Source organism: Lasioglossum baleicum, chromosome 18 (assembly GCF_051020765.1).
Source record: "Lasioglossum baleicum chromosome 18, iyLasBale1, whole genome shotgun sequence".
NCBI lineage: Eukaryota > Metazoa > Arthropoda > Insecta > Hymenoptera > Halictidae > Lasioglossum > Lasioglossum baleicum.
This window is the reverse complement of record NC_134946.1, coordinates 5,567,402-5,588,455: the sequence shown is the minus strand read 5'-3', so window position 1 is coordinate 5,588,455 and position 21,054 is coordinate 5,567,402. Positions and strand designations below refer to the sequence as shown.

The 21,054-nt window shown below is 38.3% G+C and overlaps 1 protein-coding gene across 4 annotated transcripts in view; it reads right to left on the bottom strand.

Annotated features, from left to right (window-relative positions):
- Positions 1–12,612, bottom strand: part of LOC143217794 (proton-coupled amino acid transporter-like protein pathetic) — a 40,236-nt gene extending 27,624 nt beyond the window's left edge. For 2 of the 4 annotated variants that reach the window (XM_076442420.1, XM_076442421.1), the window contains exon 1: positions 12,109–12,172. Coding sequence is in view for 1 of the 4 variants with exons in the window: in XM_076442419.1 (XP_076298534.1) it covers positions 12,109–12,165 (57 nt within the window). In the remaining 3 variants the exon portion in view is untranslated. Of the gene's footprint in view, positions 1–12,108 lie in introns of all 4 variants that reach the window. The other 2 variants (XM_076442419.1, XM_076442422.1) reach the window with 2 other exon arrangements.
- Between the last annotated feature and the right edge of the window lie 8,442 nt (positions 12,613–21,054).

Sequence of the window (21,054 nt, the reverse complement as noted above, 5' to 3'; positions counted from 1 at the left end):
GCAAAGTTTTCCTGTAAAACTAAAATGCCACAGAGATAAATTACAGTAAATCATGAAAATAGCGCGATTCGTTAATAAAAGTCTATCCTGGCAATTAGAGGAAATTATTACGAAAAGAACTAAACGAAATATTTTTTTTTTTAATTCAGTGTCCACAGACGTTGCGAAAATGTTTGAGAAATCTTCATAAAATGGTTTCCACTTGAGAAACATTATATCAAAAGAGTCAAAAAGAGAAAAAACATGAATTTTTTTTATTTTAAACTTTTTGCAGAAATTAAAAAAGAATAGAATAGTGAAATCGAAACTGAATTTTATGTAACGGTAACAGCGAGTTAACGGAGACGAATAGATCGCAAGAGATTGTTGCGAAATTATTAATGTCAAACCACCGGGAACACGCGTTTCACGGCGTCGATTCGAGTGTTTGAGTGCGTGATAACGTTCGAACTTATCTGTCATGGGAAAACGAACTTATCTAATCACGAATAAACTATAATACCAGCCCGTGTGTCTGACTTCTATAAATCTTTTGTCATTTTCCCAACGAGAGCATCGTTTTTACCTAGCACAGTGATCTAGGAGCGAGTACAACTGTCTCTGTTATCTGAAAATGATACATATTTTGTATTAAGAGTGACAGTCATTTCTATGCCAGTGCCAGTCGCGCAGAACGATCTTTATAGTTGCTAGTTAAAATATAAAAGTCATTAAATACTGTCAGCAGTACACTCGAAAAATTTTGAAAGTGGTACACATCACTTTTTCAAAAGCAAAAACTATTTCGCCTATTTCTATGATAAAAGTTTCAAATCCGCAGTCTAGTTATCAGTCATTATACCGCCTCGTTACTCAATTTTTTCGTTTTGTTGATACAACTCTGTCGGCCAGATTTCCCTGAAAGCGAAAAAATTTGTCCACCGGCAAGGATAACACGTATACAGCTCCCTGCACCGGTCGATTGTGCACAGAATGTGGTAATAATAAACGCTATCCGATACAACACGGTTTTTGTTGCGGTCTGAAAATGATCTAAACCAGTATCAACATTACATGGTCGACTTTTTGCGCGAAAACCAGGTATGCGTGAAAATACTTTGTTGGAGCCGAAGATAATACGCCTTGAACAATGCGGTCAGCTACCAAACGTGAAGCCACAGCTGCGAATCGGATCTGCGTTTAATTCGCATCCTTTCTTTCCAGCATGTCCAGACGGAAATCTCATTTATATCACTCAGACTTTGGGACTAACTTTTACGAAAATGTCCAACGTCTTTATACTAAACTAAAAGGTCCAACAATAGTTGAGTCAACTAAAAATTACTTTTTTTTTGGGTAATATAATATTCATTTTGTTAAAATACTGAAATTGTTGAATTTTTCTGTCGATGCATTGAATGATTGCAAATATATATAATAGCCTAATTTTCTGAGAGAGCTTAAAACAAAATGAACATTTCATAAAATATAAAATATTGGAATACAATTGTAGAACATGGTGGTGACTATACAGGGTGTCCCAAATATGTCGGAGGATCTTGACAAGGGTGGTTCCTTGGTTTACTTACAGTGTTAATATTAGTTTTATACATTAGTTAATGTACAACAGACAGTAAATGTTCGCTGAAGATGGTATTTACAGTCTAATAAATTGTCTAGAACATTGTCTAATAAACTTCCTGAAACATATCGATAATATAAACGCAAGGAAGGAGTCAAGAACCGGCATCAACAACGTCTAAACTCGGGCCGAAACATGCAATTCTGTTTCCCCGATCGACAGCAGAGCCGAGCCACGTGACGAGGTAAGTATAGCGCTAGTTATCGATCTAAGGAGGTTCAGTTGGCAACGGGAAACAACCGGCTGAATCGATGATATTTACGGAGCCGCTGTATATGTAAAGCGACAAGGATATCCGAACGGTCTCGAGACACGTTCGCGTGACTTCTACTTCTAGGAGACCAGTGAACTCGGTGGCCGGCGATCGAACAGTCTGCCGGTGATTACCCGGCCTCGGGTTCAACCGGCGGCGCATGCGCATAACCTCTCTCTTCCCTCACCCCCCTCTCTACCCACTCTTCGCTCTCTTGCTCTCTCTTTCTCGCGCCGTCGCTGCTCCTATTCACACAGTCTGCGTGTAGACTGGTTAGCATTGAACTTTTCAACTTGATTTCACCACGAGATAATCCCCGCTGGACCCGTGCAGTCACCGAGACTGTATCCAGAGTGCATTATGCGACGATCGAGCGTCATTCATCTTCCTCGATCCATGTAAGACTTTCGTTTTCATGTATCGTGACACCTAGTTGTCGAGTCTCCAAGTGTTTCTAATTGAAAGGGATTAATCATTAGGTGGGCGGAGATTGCCCTGTGGGGCCATCCATTGGCTCCGACAAAAGCGACGAGGCCGCTGCGCCTTATTTCAGTTCATATGAGAAGTTGAAGATTTTGAAAGAATGTTGTGGAGTCGAGATACTAGGCCGACTATGAAAAAATCAAGGGCAATAACGCCACGCCCCTTAAATTATATTGTATTTTGTGCTTCAGATTGCCCTCTATTGATACTGAGGGGCCATCGAACCACACCCACTTCGGAGCATTGTATAGGACCAGATTTCTAGAAGATACATATGTACTGAGTCTACTTTGGATTAATTGTCGTTAGGATCATTGTCCTGCCTCCACGAATGTCAGGGGCCACTAAACCATGCCCAGCCCTATACACAGAAATATTAGGACAAATAGTCTTCTATCACGAATTCAATAAAAAAAAAAATAACGGTGAAAGTTCTTCTAGATTATTTAAATCAGATACAAATGGGAATTGTCCTGCGGTACATTTGAGAGCAGTGAAGCCACGCCTATTCAAAGCTAACTACATAGAGGGGATAACGAAAACCACGCCCATCCCGGAATTCTACATAAGCAGATCAAGAATCTGCATAGACAGGGCGATGTAAAATAAAATTTCTTTATAAAATCTAAAATCTAAATTGACCGTGAACACATATTGAGATCAACGAAATCTCGCCCACTGAAGCAATTTATAGAGGAAGGACAACGTAGATAACCTTGTTTCATCAAAATAATTCAGATTCTTTTACATCGCTCCAGAATAGAAGCACTTCAGAACAACAAAACGCCGCCCCTTTGGAGTTCTATGCTAGAGGGGGCAAAGATACTATGTCTATTCTGGGTGTTTGTATTTTTAGGAGATATAGGACCTGAAGTCTGAGATATCGAGTTAGAACTAGATTTCAGAGGATATAAACTCTATCGTTGGGAACTAGAGAAGTCAGTGCAAAAATGGTAAATTAACTTATATGGTAAACAACAAAAATCTCGAATTATTCATCCCTAAAGAGTGTGAACATGAGTAGATTGCCCTGTGGACTATTATCTCAGCTCCCCCAAAAATTGAGATTAATTTGAAGACTGGAATGTTGAAGTAGAAAGTTGATGCTAGATTTTTAAAAGATACTACAATATTCCAAATAAAATAAAAAATTATCCTTAGTTATCGACTGTCACACCCCTGTTTACCTAAAATTTACCGCTGTCCGAACAACAGTATTCCAGTTCTACGCCACACGTCAATCGTTGGTGACTCAATCTCAAGATTAAATTACGAGTTTAATGGACTATCAAATCCAGCTGTTATACAGCTGTTATCCAGCTCGATAATGTTTGCCTTTCAAGCATTTCTCGTCCGGTTTCCCAATAATTGACGATTTTGCGTTAGGAATTGCGAGGTCTACGGTAAACCTTGGACTAATCGATTGATGATACATTTTTCCAAGAGGCCTGATAACTTCATTGCCAAACAAGTCTTTAAAACAATCATACACTCACTGTTTCCTTGCTTTTCGTCGTATGTAGTCGTCCACGTATCTAATGAATATATCTAGCGGAATTACCTAATGGATATATCTAGTGGATATATGGCTGGCGTTTCCCTCAAAGTAGCCTACGAGTCGGTCTTTTTGAAAAAAATTGGAAATAGCTAGCGCAAATTGAAATTTGATTTTCACTGGATACAGTAGAAACTTTCTAGACATCCGGTACATGTCGCGTTGCTGGCATGCTAGACGAACGAACTCCAGACGCGTTCGCGTGACTTCGACTACTTTGCGACCGCTGACCTCTCCCCAATCCTGGATCGAACATCCTTCTTTCCCTGCCTAACTGCCAACGCAATATTTTACACCCTCTACACAAGCCAGAGTTGAGAATTATTTTATCCAAATAAATTATCTGCAGTCCTAATAAATAATTTCTTATTCCAGCAAATTAAATCTTTCATATGAGGTATCGAATCATGTAACAGAGAAAGTTGCAACAAGATTATTTATGATTTTCTTCGAATGAATTTATTTATTGTTGACAGAAATTTTGTAGTGTTAATATGTTGTGTTAATATAGATGTGTTGAGAAAATTTTGTCTAGTTCTCAAGCTTTCTACCAAGTGTTGCTCTTTTATCGCACGTGTCGCGGCTGACAATTTCTCTTTGTTCTTCGTATCCGGATGTAACAGTCCCGTGTACCGTTGCGTGTCACGGTTCCCCTTTTTTTCTAGGCAGTCGTACTTTTACTCGATCTATTTTTTCGCCTCTATTTTCGTTCGAATTTCTATAAATTGAACACGCAATCAATTGAACTATATACAGTAGCACCTCGATTCACCGTCTTGATCGGGAGACAAACAGCCCGATGGAATCGTAATCGAGACCCGAGGAAATAATTAAAATGCGCATTACAATCCAAAATAAATTTTTTATTTTATTCTATTTTTTATTTATTTCCCTTTATAATATAATCAATGATCATTAATCATATTTAAATTCATATTTGTTTATAATCGGGATCCGGTTAATCGAGGTCCTACTTTATTTCAAAATTTATTTCGGTTTTCTGTACACTGAATACAAATTTCTCTCTCTCTCTCTCTAATTTTTCTGTTAATTGGTTTAGATAAATTTTTTTACATCTCTTTTATTCTTGTTCGGCAGCACTAGATCAATGCCACAATCATTGCCATTGTCTAAGTAGCGCATTAGGCTCTCCGAAGTGCAAACAAATCGGCGAGCAAATAAGCCACACCTTCTCATTCCGCTTCATAAATGGTGACATCATTCTAACCCGCGACTTTGCACCCGCAGACATAGGCGAGTGCCCTCGGCCAGATTAAGTCTTCCACTCAAAGCGCATATGTCACAATGTCACGTGACTATCCGGTACTGAGAGGGGGTAACCTTTTCCCCTCCATTCGAGTCAATTCCCCTGTTCTGGCAACACTGCCCTTGCCCGTAGAAATCCGCTGGACGACACTGAACCAGAATAATCTACATAATCCTTTAGCGGAAATTCTAATCTAAATTACATGCAAGGTGTATATCATACTAAATGCATTCCGAGATTAACTGGTTTCGGGTTCTAAGAAGATAGTAGTTTACGGTTTCATAGAAAAAACATTTTCCTCATTTTTCCTTAGGATTTACATATGAAGAATGACGCTTGTGTTCAATTTCCCTCCATCGCCATAAATTAGTCTGATATACACCTAAACACGTACTAAATGCTGGCATAACTGTCCGAGTCATTCGCCGCTATTAATACATCACAACGAAGTAAAACGTTAGTCATTTTTAGCACTAAACGTCTGATCTACTAACAACTGTCTGCACTAGCTATACAAATATCATACACCGTATTTTTTAATACTTTACAATAGACTCTTGCACAACGTGATCATAAAATTGTTTGCATAGACTTTATACATATGTGACGTAGGTCACAGCGTTTTTAAACAATTCCCGGTGCATTTACTATACACTTACTGTCTGTGTATTTAACACGTGTTTAGATATAACTAATTTATGGAGATTGAGGGACATTGAACACAAGCGTCATTGTCCAATACGTAAATCCTAAGGAACAATATGGAAAATGTTTTTTCTATGAAATCGTAAACTACTATCTTCTTAGAACTCGAAGCCAGTTAATCTCGGAATGCATTTAATATCATACACCTTGCAAGTATAATTTAGATTAGGATTTTTAAACAATTTTTTGATCGTGCTGTAACAGGACTCTATTGTATTCAATAAAATTCAATGTTGACACTAGAACACTAGCGGGTGGATCTGATTTTTTCAATCATAATTATCGAAGCTACAAGAATATGTTTATGAGAAATTGTTTAATAAACTTTTTTTGTCTTTTCGATTCTTGAATTATTAAATAAGTTGTTTTGATTTTGTCCGACTTTTTTTAAGAGCAATGGTGTGGCAGTAAACCTGGGTTTTAATTGAAATATTCTTTTTTATAAAATCTCCACAAACGCTGCAGTACTATTTTAAAGAAAAAATTATACAAATCGTTTCTAACGCCCGGTAGATTGTCCACCTATTGTTCAACGTCGCGGAACTTAGCCGCCGAATAATCCTGCTCCAATCCTGCCCAACAAGTAACCCGTGTCCGTAAGCAATTTCCGACGACTATGGATGTCGCTACGTCATGGAAATTTCCTCGTTCAACACCTTTCCTTTACCCCCACCAGTAGGGCTCATGTTCTTTTTTGTCTTGGCCCCCTCCTCCTCTTTCTCCTCTCCCATAACCGAACGCATGGTGCCCCCACAACGCTGACTACCACCACCACAAACCCTTTTTCTACTGATCCCGAGCGCTGAATGGCGGTTTAACACTAGACTACACGTGCACGGTTCTCTCCCACCCCAACGCACTCGGTGGACATACAGTTCCGTACAAAAGTATCCGGTCGACCACGTTGTGCTGCCTACCGGGACAAATTTTTGGTGGCTTCTATTCGAATTCTACATTGCACTTCTTTAATAAAACATATCTAAATTTTGTATCTTCCTTTTGATATTATTTAATATAATTTTTACCGAGATGTAATCTGCAGTTTTGTAACCCTATCTAATTTGTGCACTTTTAGGCTACCCTGTATTTAAGTGGTATGCTTTGGTCTACCTAAAGCATGTTCTTTTTAAACACATTTTAATTGGCATGTCTTTTCTGCTTTTACATAACTAGGAAACTTTATTGCCGTACACTAACAGTTCCGTGGAAAAATTTATTTGTTTGGAAATTCCAAAGATGTTTTTCTCTTGAGATCTCGGCCGTCGTGGCTGTCTTCCGGAAACGTGGTTACCAAAGATACACACAAAACGCACGTGTACTCGCGCGAGACCGTTCGTTTCTGTCCTCTGGAGACAGGAAACGCTCGGGAGCGTAACGTCCTTGCAACGAGGACCTTCATGGGAGGAGTTCAACGGCAATCGTGCCGATTGCGTGCGAATATCGAGGCAAAGTACCGTTTTCGAGGACAGGCTGTTGAAACGTAATCCATTTTATCGTAATTCGAAAATCACAACAATATTCAACGCAGCCGATGAGTTAAATTAAAATTTCAATAACCGTCAGAAACGATCTACAGACGTGAACAACAATAAATTACTGAAAGCGATTCGATAAAAAATTTCATCATTGATTTGTTTTTATTCAATTTTTTACCAAACAGATATATCGATGAAAAAAAATTTAATATTATTTATATACCATTAGACACATTTGGAGACTATTTAACAGATTACCCTCAACCATTGAGTAATAAAAATTCATGAATATATGTCAATGGAGAAAAAGTTAAATCCGAATTACCATTAAGAATGATTAAAAATGATCTACCTATGGATACACAACCATTCCGCAGGCAAATAAACAAAAAAAGATCTAAATTCACTGTGTAATTACAAAAACACCGTCATGTTGCCAATGATAAATCTTCGGGTAGACCTCGTGTCAGTTTCGATTAGGAAAGAAAAAGGTCCGTTACAATCATCCGATTTTGCGAAAGTTGGGGGGCGGGGGGATCATCGCATCGACAACGAAAAAACTGGTTCGAATAGGGGGCCCCCTCTAAAAGGCTGTTTTGCGTGCTGCCGGTTTCTCCAAACTTCGCTAGAGAAATCTCTCCACGCAAGGTCCTTTGTCCCGCCCCTCCATTCGCTATTACATAGGAAGTGTAACCGGCTGTGGGCTTTGGCGAATTCACCCCCCCCCCCCCCACCTGAAGACTTCTGGTCCGACTACCTTCCATTGTTAATGTCTGTAATGGGGAGGTTCGCTTCTTTCTAGGTCTCTGGCTCTCATTCGTGGACTATCTACCGGGTGTCTAATTTGCAACCGATCATTTACCTCGAATATCTGCAGAACTGTTGGTGGTAGCGACCAATGTTGTGAATGAAAGTTCAATGGTTTCAAGGAATACATACACTGGGATACAAAATTTCAGATCTTGTCAGAGACATAATTTCCATGAGTATACTAGAGTACCTCCTAAATTAATTATTTCTAACAAAATGTCCCGAGGAATATAAACTGTTCAAGCAAAACGCTATTTCTTTCCATGTCTACACACAACTGTTTATAAATCATTTATGAATGTCGTTACTTCGTGTAACCCCCACCATAAAATATTTCTTGCACGATTCTTATATGATTAATGAATGCATCCGATAAATAAAAATCTAACCCTGACCTAATCAGGACACTGTAACCCAGCATATTCTCAAGTACATTATGTTCTGATAAGAGGATGATTGATCGTACAGATAATATGACGATTTTCCATTTTTTTTTTTTTGCCAATCAGTGACTTGCAGAGATTCTTGAATAGACGACTCACGAGAATGAAGTCATCATTGACGCCAGCTCGATTCGTTTCTGGGTATTGAGAGTCATTCAAGTAGCGCGATTGTGTCGGTACAACTTGTTGCATTGCAACGGATTCGATCGCTTTTATCACGATTACATTATCAAATGTATCGTCTTCTCCACGAATGAACTACTCATCTTTAACCTATTCGAATTGAGAAACCATATCCTGTGCATTCAAAGTAAACAGCACAGTTTATTGACTTAGAAACATGCTTCTCGACCGAACATATTAGAATTATGATTTTTAGAAAAATATAAGGACGTTTCAGGTCTACACAAACTATGATTTGTATATATTTCATATACTAAAAATTCACTTTCTAAGGTGTCATATGAATACTACAATTTTCAATTTAAAAAATTTAAACTATGGATTTTATCGATCTATGACAAAAAATCAAGTGAAACATAAAGCACTAAAACGATTTAACAACATTACATCATTTGCAATCGATTGGAATCAAAGTCGTGTCCCCACTCTACCTCCCCCTTCTTGCATGTGTCCGGTACTGACAGAAAGAGGGGGTAACTTTTTTCCTGAATTAGTTCCGATTGGAATTATTAATGAAATAAATAAATTTCTATTTGCCTCCTGTTTCGTGCAATCAGTACAGACGATTTTGCATAAAGATCCGCAAGTCCACTAATACTCTTTTAATTTTTTAAAAACTGTGCCAGTTTACTAATCTCCATTTGCAATTTTGAGTTGGTAAAACTGTTGTAGTTTATCCAGAAAAATGCATGCAGCTGATTGTAGAATGCTTAAACAAATCCGATTTGGGTCAAAAGTGGACTGTGATCGGTCTGTGGAATTGACGACTCCACGGTTGAGTAACAATGCAAAGTAGCCAAAGCACGTGTGGCGAAAAGGAATGAAAAAGCGATAACAACGACAAGATAGCGCAACGCTCAGCGACACGCGTCGAAACGTACTTTTCGCGGCTGCTTTCGCATCATGACCTCCTTTTATCAATTCCACGTAACATTTAATTCAGGTTGGAATGACTCCTTGCTGAGTCAACGCTCGATGTGCGTCGCGATTGCGGCGCCGCGTTTGGTACATGCGACGGCCGAAACCCGTGGCCAGGTACCGCAAACACCAAAATTTCAATCCAAAATTAACTTTAAATCAACATTTAATGGCGTTTACTCACGAAAATGTTGTACCCTTTAGCAGATCGTTTCCAAAAAATCGACTTTTCAAAAATCTATTTACATAGGAAATTCTGTCACTAGAAAATGCAAAATTTAGTTTCGCACAATCTTTTTATATCTGCGATCGTGATCGATCTAGCGCGATTTTAATTTTCCATTCAGCTTCTATTTCTTGCGAAAGACGTCGTATTTTGTTTGTGAACGAGATACTGTCCGTTTGACGTACACCTTTAAACTAAAGATTATTCAATATTGTCTGATCATTTATATAATTCCATTCAAATTTAAATAAATCCATAATCTCTATAAATATTTATATCAGTCATTCTTGGTTCTGATTTAGCATTTAATATTTTGCCGATTATTAGAAGATGATGTAAACTGATCAATTATTCATTTTCATTTAAGCTTGGATAATTTGTTAATATTTAAATGATGAAGCGAATTTGCCAATTTCGCAATAAACTTTTTACCCGTGCTGTACATGCAAATGTTGAGCGCGCGCTCTTCAAACATGGCGATATGTAAAACATGCATGAATTGTGCGTCGGTTCCCAGGCTTTCTAGAGTTTGCACCCAAAAGTGCAACACCTTTTAAACAAATGCAACATTTACAACACTCCACGATTGTTTAACTGTGCCGCGATGGATCTGGCCGTCGGTGTTTGCAAGCTGAGATATGCTCGCACCGTAAATATTTAGTTCTGCAATTGCTCTTTGCTTCTCAGGTGGTTTACGTAACCTTCGAGCACACGTATTTCATTATTTGCGATAACGTATGCATGATTATTCTCTAAAATGAAAGCGTTACCGGGGTCGAGCAGCTATTACAATAATTGCAATATTCTTCGTCTGATCAAATAAGGATACAATTTTTTTTAGTAGATTATTATACATAACAAAAATATGTACTAAAAATGTGATCCTTTATCAATCTCAGCATTATGATTTTTGATTGGAGTCACAAGATGATATGCAAATAGATATGCAATAATTCGTACTACATAATTATAGTTATAATTTTCGAACAAGTCATGAAATTTCAATCTTTGTAACACTCTGTGTAAATCATTGTTCTGTATACTACCTCACAAATATCCTTCAGTGTTCAAAAGAAGATTTAATAAAAATTATTTATCATGATGATTATTGATTACTGTTGAAAATGATTAATAATCAACTATATAATAATAATAAGCATTACATTGGTACACTCCCGGCAGAAAGTGAACATTTTCTAATGTTCCCAAAAAGGATATATCATTAAGTAGTTATCATATATTTAAAATTTAGTTGAACATTTACAAATAAATGTCTTATTGAGAGAGAACAACTACTTTGAAAGAATTCGAAACGTTTGGAAGAGACTGTACATCGTGCGATAATTGTAAGCCTACGCGAATTCGTTATAATCCTATTTACGAACGGATTAGAAGCTGGAATAATTAGCTTTAAAAAGAAAGAGTAAGGAGGAGAATGATTAAGAAATCGACGTTTTTAAGAGTACTGTACATGGTCGCGTGATAATTGCAAATCTGTTCGAATTCATTATTATTTAAAAGAGCTCATAGAAGATGAAAATAGTCATCGACAGAAAACAAGTTCGAAAGTTCGACGTTTTTAGAAAACAGTATAACATCAACAATTGCGAATCTCTTCAAACACATTACAACACTAAGTAAACCAACAAGGATGGCCACTAAAAACAAGTTCAATAAGTCGACTGAAAATACCCAATACTAAAAATAAATTTTCATTCCATCAAGAAAATTATACTACTCGAGCATTGGTATGTCCATTATCCCTGTTCAACCAACCTCGAGACTGTACCCGCATTCCCCAGCCACAAGTCCAAAAACTCGCTGAATCTCCGTTACGTTTCTAAAAGCGCGCGGAAAATTTCAAATTTGAACGTCGGCCCTGAACAGGAAGGAAAAAGAAACGCGGGCGCGTTCGTATAAAAGAAACCCACCCCCACCACCGCGTTTCCGAGAACCCGACAGCCTGTACCGACAACGATACTCCGATTCGCTGGATTCTACTGGCGCACCGTCTATGTGACCGTTAATCCACGGCGAACCTGTTTCGTCAGAGATTCGCCGCGAATTTTTAAGAAGACACGTCGCGTTATTACGCAACATGGTCGTTTTCGCGACCGACGATGAGCGCAAAGAAGCGCTGAAGGGGGAAAAAGAGAAACGTGAACTCACCTGAAATTTGCCCCCGTGAACCGGCGGCGCTCCTTGGTCGTGCATCTTATGCGACATTCTCGACAGAGTGTACCTTTTGCAAGTCTGCTCTCCGATTCACTTTTGTCCAGGAGACAAAGAGAAAGAGAGAGAGGGTAGAAATAGAGAGAAAGAGAGAGAGAGATTCGAAAAGAAAGAATATAATAGATACACACGCGAGCACACACGAATATATTATCGACGAAACTTTTGAATGAACCGGCTCGCTCAATGGACACGCTCGCACTGATCCTTCTGCTTTCCTTCCTCGCGACTTTCTTCCGCGCTTTCTCCCTGCCTCGCAGAAACCGTTTGGAGGGAGCTTGTGTACGTCCGGAGAGTGGGAGCAATAGGTGAAGGGAGGGGGCAGAATTTAGGGATAACCTGCGTACAGGGCAGCGTGAACGGAAGAAAGAGAAAGAAGAGGAGCGAGTCTCTGGAATGGCGCTGCAAGCGTCGGTGAAACTCGACTAGGAATGACGGGCCTCGTGTGCGAGGTTCGCTACACTCTTACCCCCACCCCGCGCAGCTTTGTCCCTTTCCGAGAGACTCTGACAGACGTAGGCTCGTAGGCTGCTCCCCCACATCGTGGCAGACAACCTCGAACCCCCACTTGCAACCCGATCACGGTCAACGCTCAATAAGATGGGTTTTCGGACGATGCTCGACACTTCTTGCTTATACAACACATGGTTCTGACTTTAAGGGGCTACTCTGGTTTCCGACTTTTGAAAAATCGATTACTTTTTGCTGTCTCTTTAACCTTAGGCCACGTGGTTGAGTCGATTTATGAGTAAACCCCTAAGCCACCCTTGAATGTTCATAACATTGTTGTTTCCATCGCCATTTTTTAAATATGTTATTAAAATCATTTAAATAGTTTTAGATAATATAGATTTTAGAGGGTGGGATAGATAATATACATTTAGATTTCGTTAAAAAATGATTGTCAAGGAAAGTTTACGCAAAAGTGGGTGGCTTAAAAATTTCTAGAGCACTGTGAAAACTTTAAATGGATTCATTTATTTTAAAGGAATCCACATTTATCCTTTTACGAGTGATCTTCGAATTTTATATGGTCCAGTGATTTTGCGGGCCACCCTGTACATAATTTCCTGCACAATGTTCAATGTTATGTATCACGGGCATACGTATGCATATGTATGTGTTATGATGGAAAAGCGTGGGTGGCGGAAGGGCACGGCTCTCCCCCTTGCACCGCTACCCTATGCAAAATACCACCCGAATACCACTCGTTCTTGGTTAAATTAGAATTAGATTTGGTTTCTTTTGAAGTTATACAAATATATGTATTATTAACAATTTTTTTTATAAAAAATCAAACGATAGGTACGACCTGTTGGAGGTTATTCGGGTAATGTCCTTGACAACATTTGCGGAGGTCAAGGTCTCTGCCTCCCCTAAACGAGTTTTCCCAAAAATAAATTCAATAAGAACTGTTTAACACATTGCCATCCATTTTACCTTCAACCATGATTTATGTCTATTTTATCCCAAGGTTACAGATGTGCCATATAAATTCTAATTTTCTAGCAACCAGTTTAACTATCTGATATTTATGAATACTATTATGAGATAAAATATAATAATATTTCTAACAATGTAATTTCAGAAGTGCTCAGAGTGCCACATTGTGTTCGATGCGAGTTGTATCGAGTTTGAATTAATCAATGTTTGAAAAGCATTTAAACAAAGAATGATTTCTCTCTGGCGTTATTCAGTAGTACAAGATAATATTTGTTTGATAACAATTGAGTGTTTGTAACAGGATATTTTGTCCGGCTTCGCGTCACAGTTGTGTCGTCAGCAACGAGCGTCTCCTCGCTCGTAATCTTCTACTTCTCCGTAATCGTCCCCCTCGTTTCCAGCTTTCTCTGTCCCCTTGGAGCCTCGCTCGCTCTCAGGCGTAGCCTTCTTCCTCTCCCTTTCTTAGCAGACTGTCCTTTTCCGACGGGCAGACACTCGCCGCTCCCATCGCACATGCCAAATCCATTTACGTCGAACGCGTTTCTGCATCGTTATCCAGCTATGTATCGGGTTTATAATCGCCTTGCGTCGACGCTCGTCGCAGGATCAAGGTTAGCACCACCGTTAGCCTCCGGCGCCGCGCCGGTTCCTAGCGATTCAGGATTTTTCTGCGATCGGAGGAAACGTCGCCACCCTGATCTGAGTTAATATTGTTTGGTATTCGAGTTTTTCAGAACCGTAAAAATCCGTTCTGAAGACGAGGGGGTCAGTATGCCAGAGCATTTGACTCTCTGGGATGATCTATAGACCTCTATTAGATCGTTCGCATCACATTTAAAATGTGATAATTAGATTGCGGACTTTATATAATTATGATAAAAATTACTAGACCAAATGTAGTAAAAGCTAAGTAGTAAAACCATTTAGAAAATCTAAAAATATTATACAGTAAAAGTAATATTATGTTTATTACTCTAAAATTGTCGTCATTACTATGTAGCATTTTCATGTGTAAAAACATTACAATTACGTCAATGTAAATGGATGGCCAGGTTATGTAACCGTATTGTAATATGACTTTTATCGCATAAGTAAACTTAAATATATTATCCAGCTACAACAGCACAACCTATAACAAAAGTTTACCTCATCACAAATAATTGCGCAGTTTATTTGTGGTTATACGTGAGTCTCGTACTGTGTCAACAATTTCACTGCATCTCTTACAATTTTAAGAATCCTTTCAATTCTTTCGATTCCTTCATTTCCTGCAATCCCTTGAACTCTTTCGATTTGATCAATTCTCTTTCAATGGTTTCTTCCATTTTTTCGGTGCTTTCAGTTCCAGAAATTTTTCAACTAACTCGAGTCCTTCATTCCCATCAATTCGTCCAGTCCTTTCATATACGGAAAAGAATTATAGCGATTGATCAGTAGAATTGCGACCTGCATTCCAGATTACAGCATTCCATAGGCGTTATCTCGCTTAATTGAGCTCGTCTATAAATCGGAGTGGATTTTTCTATTTTAGCAAAGAATAGTCCATTGTCGAAACTTTTCAACTTTTCAGAGTGACTCACGCGTTACGCAACCGTCATTGCTCTTCTAATCATTTCCAAGATCACTGATTGAACTGGTAGCGCGACACTCAACGTAACGTGTGCGCACAAGTGCGATAACTTTCGATAACGTTCGTTGATTAAAAATGACAGTTCCACTGCAGCGAAACGGGAAACCATTGTTCAGGTATGCGCGTCACATCGAGATCACATATACGGTCGCTTCTGAATAGTTGCACGATAATTGAACACGATATATTTCTGTGAAGTGCAATGCATCGGTAAACTTTTTTTCTTCATTTGAAAATATATAGTAATTTATATACATCGTAAACTGTGTGTAGTTTTGACTATACAGAGTGTCAGAAAAATGTTGGATTTTCATGAAAGTGGTGATTCCTCAGGTGATTTCAAGTCACTTTTTCCTTCGCGAAAATGTTCTCCGCGGCTTTGTTAAGGAGTTATTTACGAAAAACAGGGACCAGTCAGAGAGCGGCTACAGATGACGAATTCCGGCTCAGCCAATGCTTACGCTACACACAGCGGGGCGTGTCGCTAACTCGTAATCCGTCCACGCTCCGATTCATCCATGTTTTTTGTTAATAACTTCTTAACAAAGCCGCTGAGAACATTTTCGCAAAGGAAAAAGTTACTTCAAATCACCTCAGAAATCAGCCCCCTCAAGAAAGTACATTTTTAGAGGATTCTGTATAGTCTGCGACTTTAATTGTGAAATTCGTACCGTTATGTAGGAAGCATTTTTGTCCGAAATATTGTTACGCATATCTAAAACCGTATATTTTTCTGTAACATATGTTAATTTATTTCGAACAGAAGTTGTGAAATCGTTTTACTGGAAAATATTAATTTTACCCATAAATCATTATGTCCATTTTAAACTGTATAATGTTGTATGTCATTCACCCGTTCGAATTGTAGTTGCTGCTAATAAATCAAAAAGATACGAGCTGCAAAAAATGGGTGTTTTATTATCATTATTTTTTAACCATTGCAAGTGTGACGTAGATAAGTGTAGTACAGCCAACAAAGAAGTGTAGTAATAGATAGTAGCGTATAAAATACCAAAATCTTTACTGTAAAATATATAATTTTAAATGTATACAATTCTAACAAAAATGATGCTGTATTATTAATCCACTTATCTAAACAATAAAGATTGATGATATTCTCTCCTCTAATTTAGTGTTTGATCGTTCAGATATCATGACTATCAATGCATCAATTATATGTAGATACGAGAATATCAAAACTCGTCATGACTATTTTTAGAGACTACCTAGATGAATATTTATTTATTTTCCACTTGTGATTTTATTGTATCGAAGTTCTGAAATTTATCTTGAAAGTTAAGCCTTGAGCCTTAATTTTGCGAATATAGATTAAACATCGATATTATTATCAAAAACCGGAAGTCCATATAATCGTACTAATACTGTCATAAGTTGCCATATAAGTAAGAGGAAAAATCATTTATGCAAACCGGACTGACTACTGACATACCAAGAGTTCAAATTAAAACGGGAAAGTTATCCTATGTCGAATACAAAGTAAATTATGGTAATTACTAGCGGAATACGAATGATTCATTCTGCTATAAAAAGGTGTTGGATCGGGAAAATGCAGATTTCATATTATCCTGATAAATGCCTCTATGGAATCTGATTGAAGGTAACAACACAGCTCTCAATTTCGAAATCGTTTCCACTGAACAGAGTACATACCCTCATCCCAAATATGTCGAAAGCTCTAGTTAACGATGAAACCTACTTTGAATAAAATATTTTCTATTTTATTACCACGCTTATATTCGCTTGCCGAGTTGTCGTTGTTGTTGTTGTATGCGTCAAATCTTGTAATCGAATTTTAAACCACTTTCCGATGAGCTAGAGACTTGACACTTTAAACATAGCTCAGAACTGGATGACAATGCAATATTAAAAAACAAATTTTTTAAAAAATTGTGCGTTCAGGAGAAGATTTTAATATTAACCGTCACACACCTCGTCGCGCGACACTCGGTAGTACGTCATCGCGTTCAGCGATCCCCACTCCACGCGCCAGCGCTCCCTACTCCACTACGCGTTCCCACTCCGACTCATCCCCACTCCACTGAGCCATTTCGTACCGAAGGAGCTCGCGTATTTCCATATCTTGCGTTTCTATATCTTACTATTTCATTCCAGTATTACTATATCTTGCGTTCCATTTAAAAAAGACCAAAAAGTAGAAAATAAAAAAATATATAAAAAACTTTTTAAAAATCCACGCATATATTAAAATGCACTAAAAAGGAGAAAATCTTTTTAGGCATTAGCGACTATAAATAAAAGTGTGGAGCGCCCACGAAAGATTACGTCAATATATGTAGTTTAGCGCTCCACACTTTTATTTATAGTCGCTAATGCCTAAAAAAGTTATATTGTCCTTTCTAGTGCATTTTAATATAAGCGTGGTTTTTAAAAAGTTTTTGTTTATATATTTTTTTTATTGAAGCAAAGGACTTTTATTTATATGTGTCGATGACACATTTAAGAACGACAGAAATGTATGCAGGTACCTACAACATTAAGGTACACCATTTCCCGTACAATGGTTCGCGTAACGCGTTATCAACTTCCCGTTTCGTTGACACCATCGAATCAGTATACACTGACGCGTCGCGAGACAAGATTACACGATTTCATGATCTCATCGGTATTTATTTCCAGCCCATTACAATTGGTTCGGGATCAGGGTTAATAACATCGTTGATACTTTGTCGCATCGAAATGCACGTCAATTCTAATTCCCTCCACTCTTGTTTCGTCTTCTTCATCGTCCCGGAGCTGACGAGACGCGTTCTTTCCCCCACTTGGATCGGTTTAGCATTGTTTTACGCAAAATAAGCAGCTCCTCGTCGACGATATTGATAAACGTATCGTATTGTCAGCGATATCGTATCGTCTCGCTTTTATAACGCGGATTAAAATCGATTAGGTGATTGAGAAATAGTTACAGTTCTTTATGTTCCTATCTTTATTTATTTTTTCTGATTCGTAAATCTCCGGGTACCTATGAAAATATTTGATTCAGGCTCACGTTTCCTCGGTTTGGCGGGCGGCCATTCTGAAGGCGTTGGAACGGACCTGATTGAGAAATCCGTTTCAGTAAATAAATATTTAGAAGTGCATTTTGTGTGTTTTCTATAGTGTAGTTGTGCTGTTTATAGTATAGTAAAAATATATTGGTACTTTCTTTTATTACTATGACGCACGCTATCAAGAAATCTGAGAGGTACAAGAGCACCAATATGTCAATACTGTAAAAATATAAATGATTGTTGCTCTTAAACTTCTATATGAAATCTGCATTTTACCGAGTTCTCAATATATTTTTACCACGCTTATATTAGCTTGCCGTGTCGTTCTTGTATGCGTCAAATCTTGTAATCGAATTTTAAACTACTTCCCGATGAGAGCTAGAGACTTGAAACTTTGAACGTAGCTCAGAACTGGATGACAATGCAATATTAAAAAACAAATTTAAAGAAAAAACTGTGCGTCTAGGAGAAAAAAAATTTTAATATTAACCGTCACGCCTCGCCGCGCGACGCTCGGTAGTACGTCATCGAGTTTAGCGATCCCCACTCCGCGCACCAGCGCTCCCTACTCCACTACGTGTTTCCACTCCGCCTTAACCCCACTCCACTGGCTCATTTCGCACCGAAATTTCAAACAAATTTCGAACTCCATCAAGAGACGTCGTCTCTCGGAGTCATCCCCTCATTCTATCTCGCGTATTTCCATATCTTGCGTTTCTATATTTTACTATTTAATTCCAGTATTACTATATCATGCGTTCCATTCAAAAAAGACTAAAGAGTAGAAAATAAAAATATATATAAAAAAAACTTTTTAAAAACGACGCTTATATTAAAATGCACTAAGGAGAAAATAATTTTTTTAGACATTAGTGACTATAAACAAAAGCGTGGAGTGCTAAACTATATTGACGTAATCTTCGTGGGCGCTCCACGCTTTTATTTATAGTCACTAATGTCTAAAAAAATTATTTTTTACTTTTTAGTGCATTTGAATATAAGCGTGGTCTTTAAAACGTTCTTTTTATATAGTTTTTTCGAAAAATTATTGTGTTTTCTATTTTTCACTGCTAGGGCATCTAATTAAAAAAAGAAAACTTGTAATTTCAATCGTCAAGTTAAAAAGTACTTCCAAATTGATCTGTCAGAATCCATCTATGAAAAAAGATCTCGATTAGTGAAACTATTATGATTAAATACATTTAATCAATCGTATGAACAACTGATATAATTGTTATGTAAGATCGGTAGCTATCGTGCACACAAACCCTTCAGCAAAATCAATTGTCGGACTCGGTGTCACTTTCCGCAGCTACCCTCGTGACACAGTTAACCCTGCTCGACACTGCCAATTCCAGTCTCATAAAAACTTCTCTGTGATCGTTGCGACCTTGGTTACGTAACGGTGTAATAATCTATTATCCGTACCATTCTCAGAATCCGAATCTCGATCCAGAAGAATAACCTGGATCTTATCACCAGACAGCGGGTATCATGTACATATGTATACATATGCCGGAGATGCGTAGGTGTAATTTGAGACAGTAAAAACATTAGAAGACTTTTACCATCACTGTTACAGTAGAGCGTCAAATATCCGAGTCCGAGCCTTGTTGAATGTAAATATTTAAAGAGATCAGTCAAATCTTATTTAGTTACCGTTTACCCTATCTCTTTCCTCAGAATCGTATAAACCCACCCCAGTCTGTCCTAACTCTAAAAAGTATTTGTTTATTGGAATTCTTCAACGGAGAGACATTGTTTGGAGCCTTCGAGGCGCCACGCCGTCGCAATCGATGTTTGTGGGGTGCCTATATAGGTCACAACAAGATGGATGGACGAGGATGACGCAGATGCATGCAAAAAGTCCCAGGCGTATTGGTCCGGCACCCACGCGCCGACGGGAAGCTGTAAGCGTGCATCCTTCGGCCCAGATTCGGTTGAATTGTAATCCAAGGGTAGCAGAGCGGGTAGGAGAACGTCGAAGAAGGTTAGAGAGGGTTGGAGCTACCCTCCCCCGATTGTCCTTGAGCCATGAACTCTGTTTTCGTGACCGATCCAAGCGGAGTATGCCATTCAGTTCGGTGTTTGTCACTGATGTTTGCGTCGCCAGAAATATTTTCGCGACTTTCACGGAGGGGATGATGGCACCGAAGACGTAACCTTGCAAGTTTATCGATAAGTTGTAGGACAAACATCCTCAACTCAATCTCGCGGGTATATAGTGAGGTAGTAAACCCAGTTTGGCTATAAATAGAGGGACTTCGGGTCCGACCCAGCTGAGGACCTTGTGTCCAGGACCTACGTAACCGTTGGTAGTAGCGAAAAATACGTCAGAGAAAAGTTGAAGTTGGATTTAGGAGAGGTTTTAATCTCTTGCGCTGGTGAAAGTGTCGGTGAAACATTTTTGGAGCCCAAATATGTTTTTGAATACACATAGTTTCGTAAGTGCCGAATAGTAAGTGGCGTAGTATATACATGTTTTTGTAAAAAATTAGAAACTGAATCGATCAGCACATTTACGTTAAAAAATATATGATTCCATCTAAGCAACTATCAGATGATTGCATAATTTCGTGCCCGACTTGAAAATAAAATTCAAGGTTAAATTTTAAAGAGCACAGCGTTATTAATTAATTATATAGTCACCACTATTTCTACAATTAGAAAATTATATAATTTCTGTTTTTACACTCCACCGTGCAGTATAGTTTGCGACATGTATGAAAATCTATCTAATACATTTTCTCTTCGTCCGGCGCAAAAGCTTGCAACACTTTC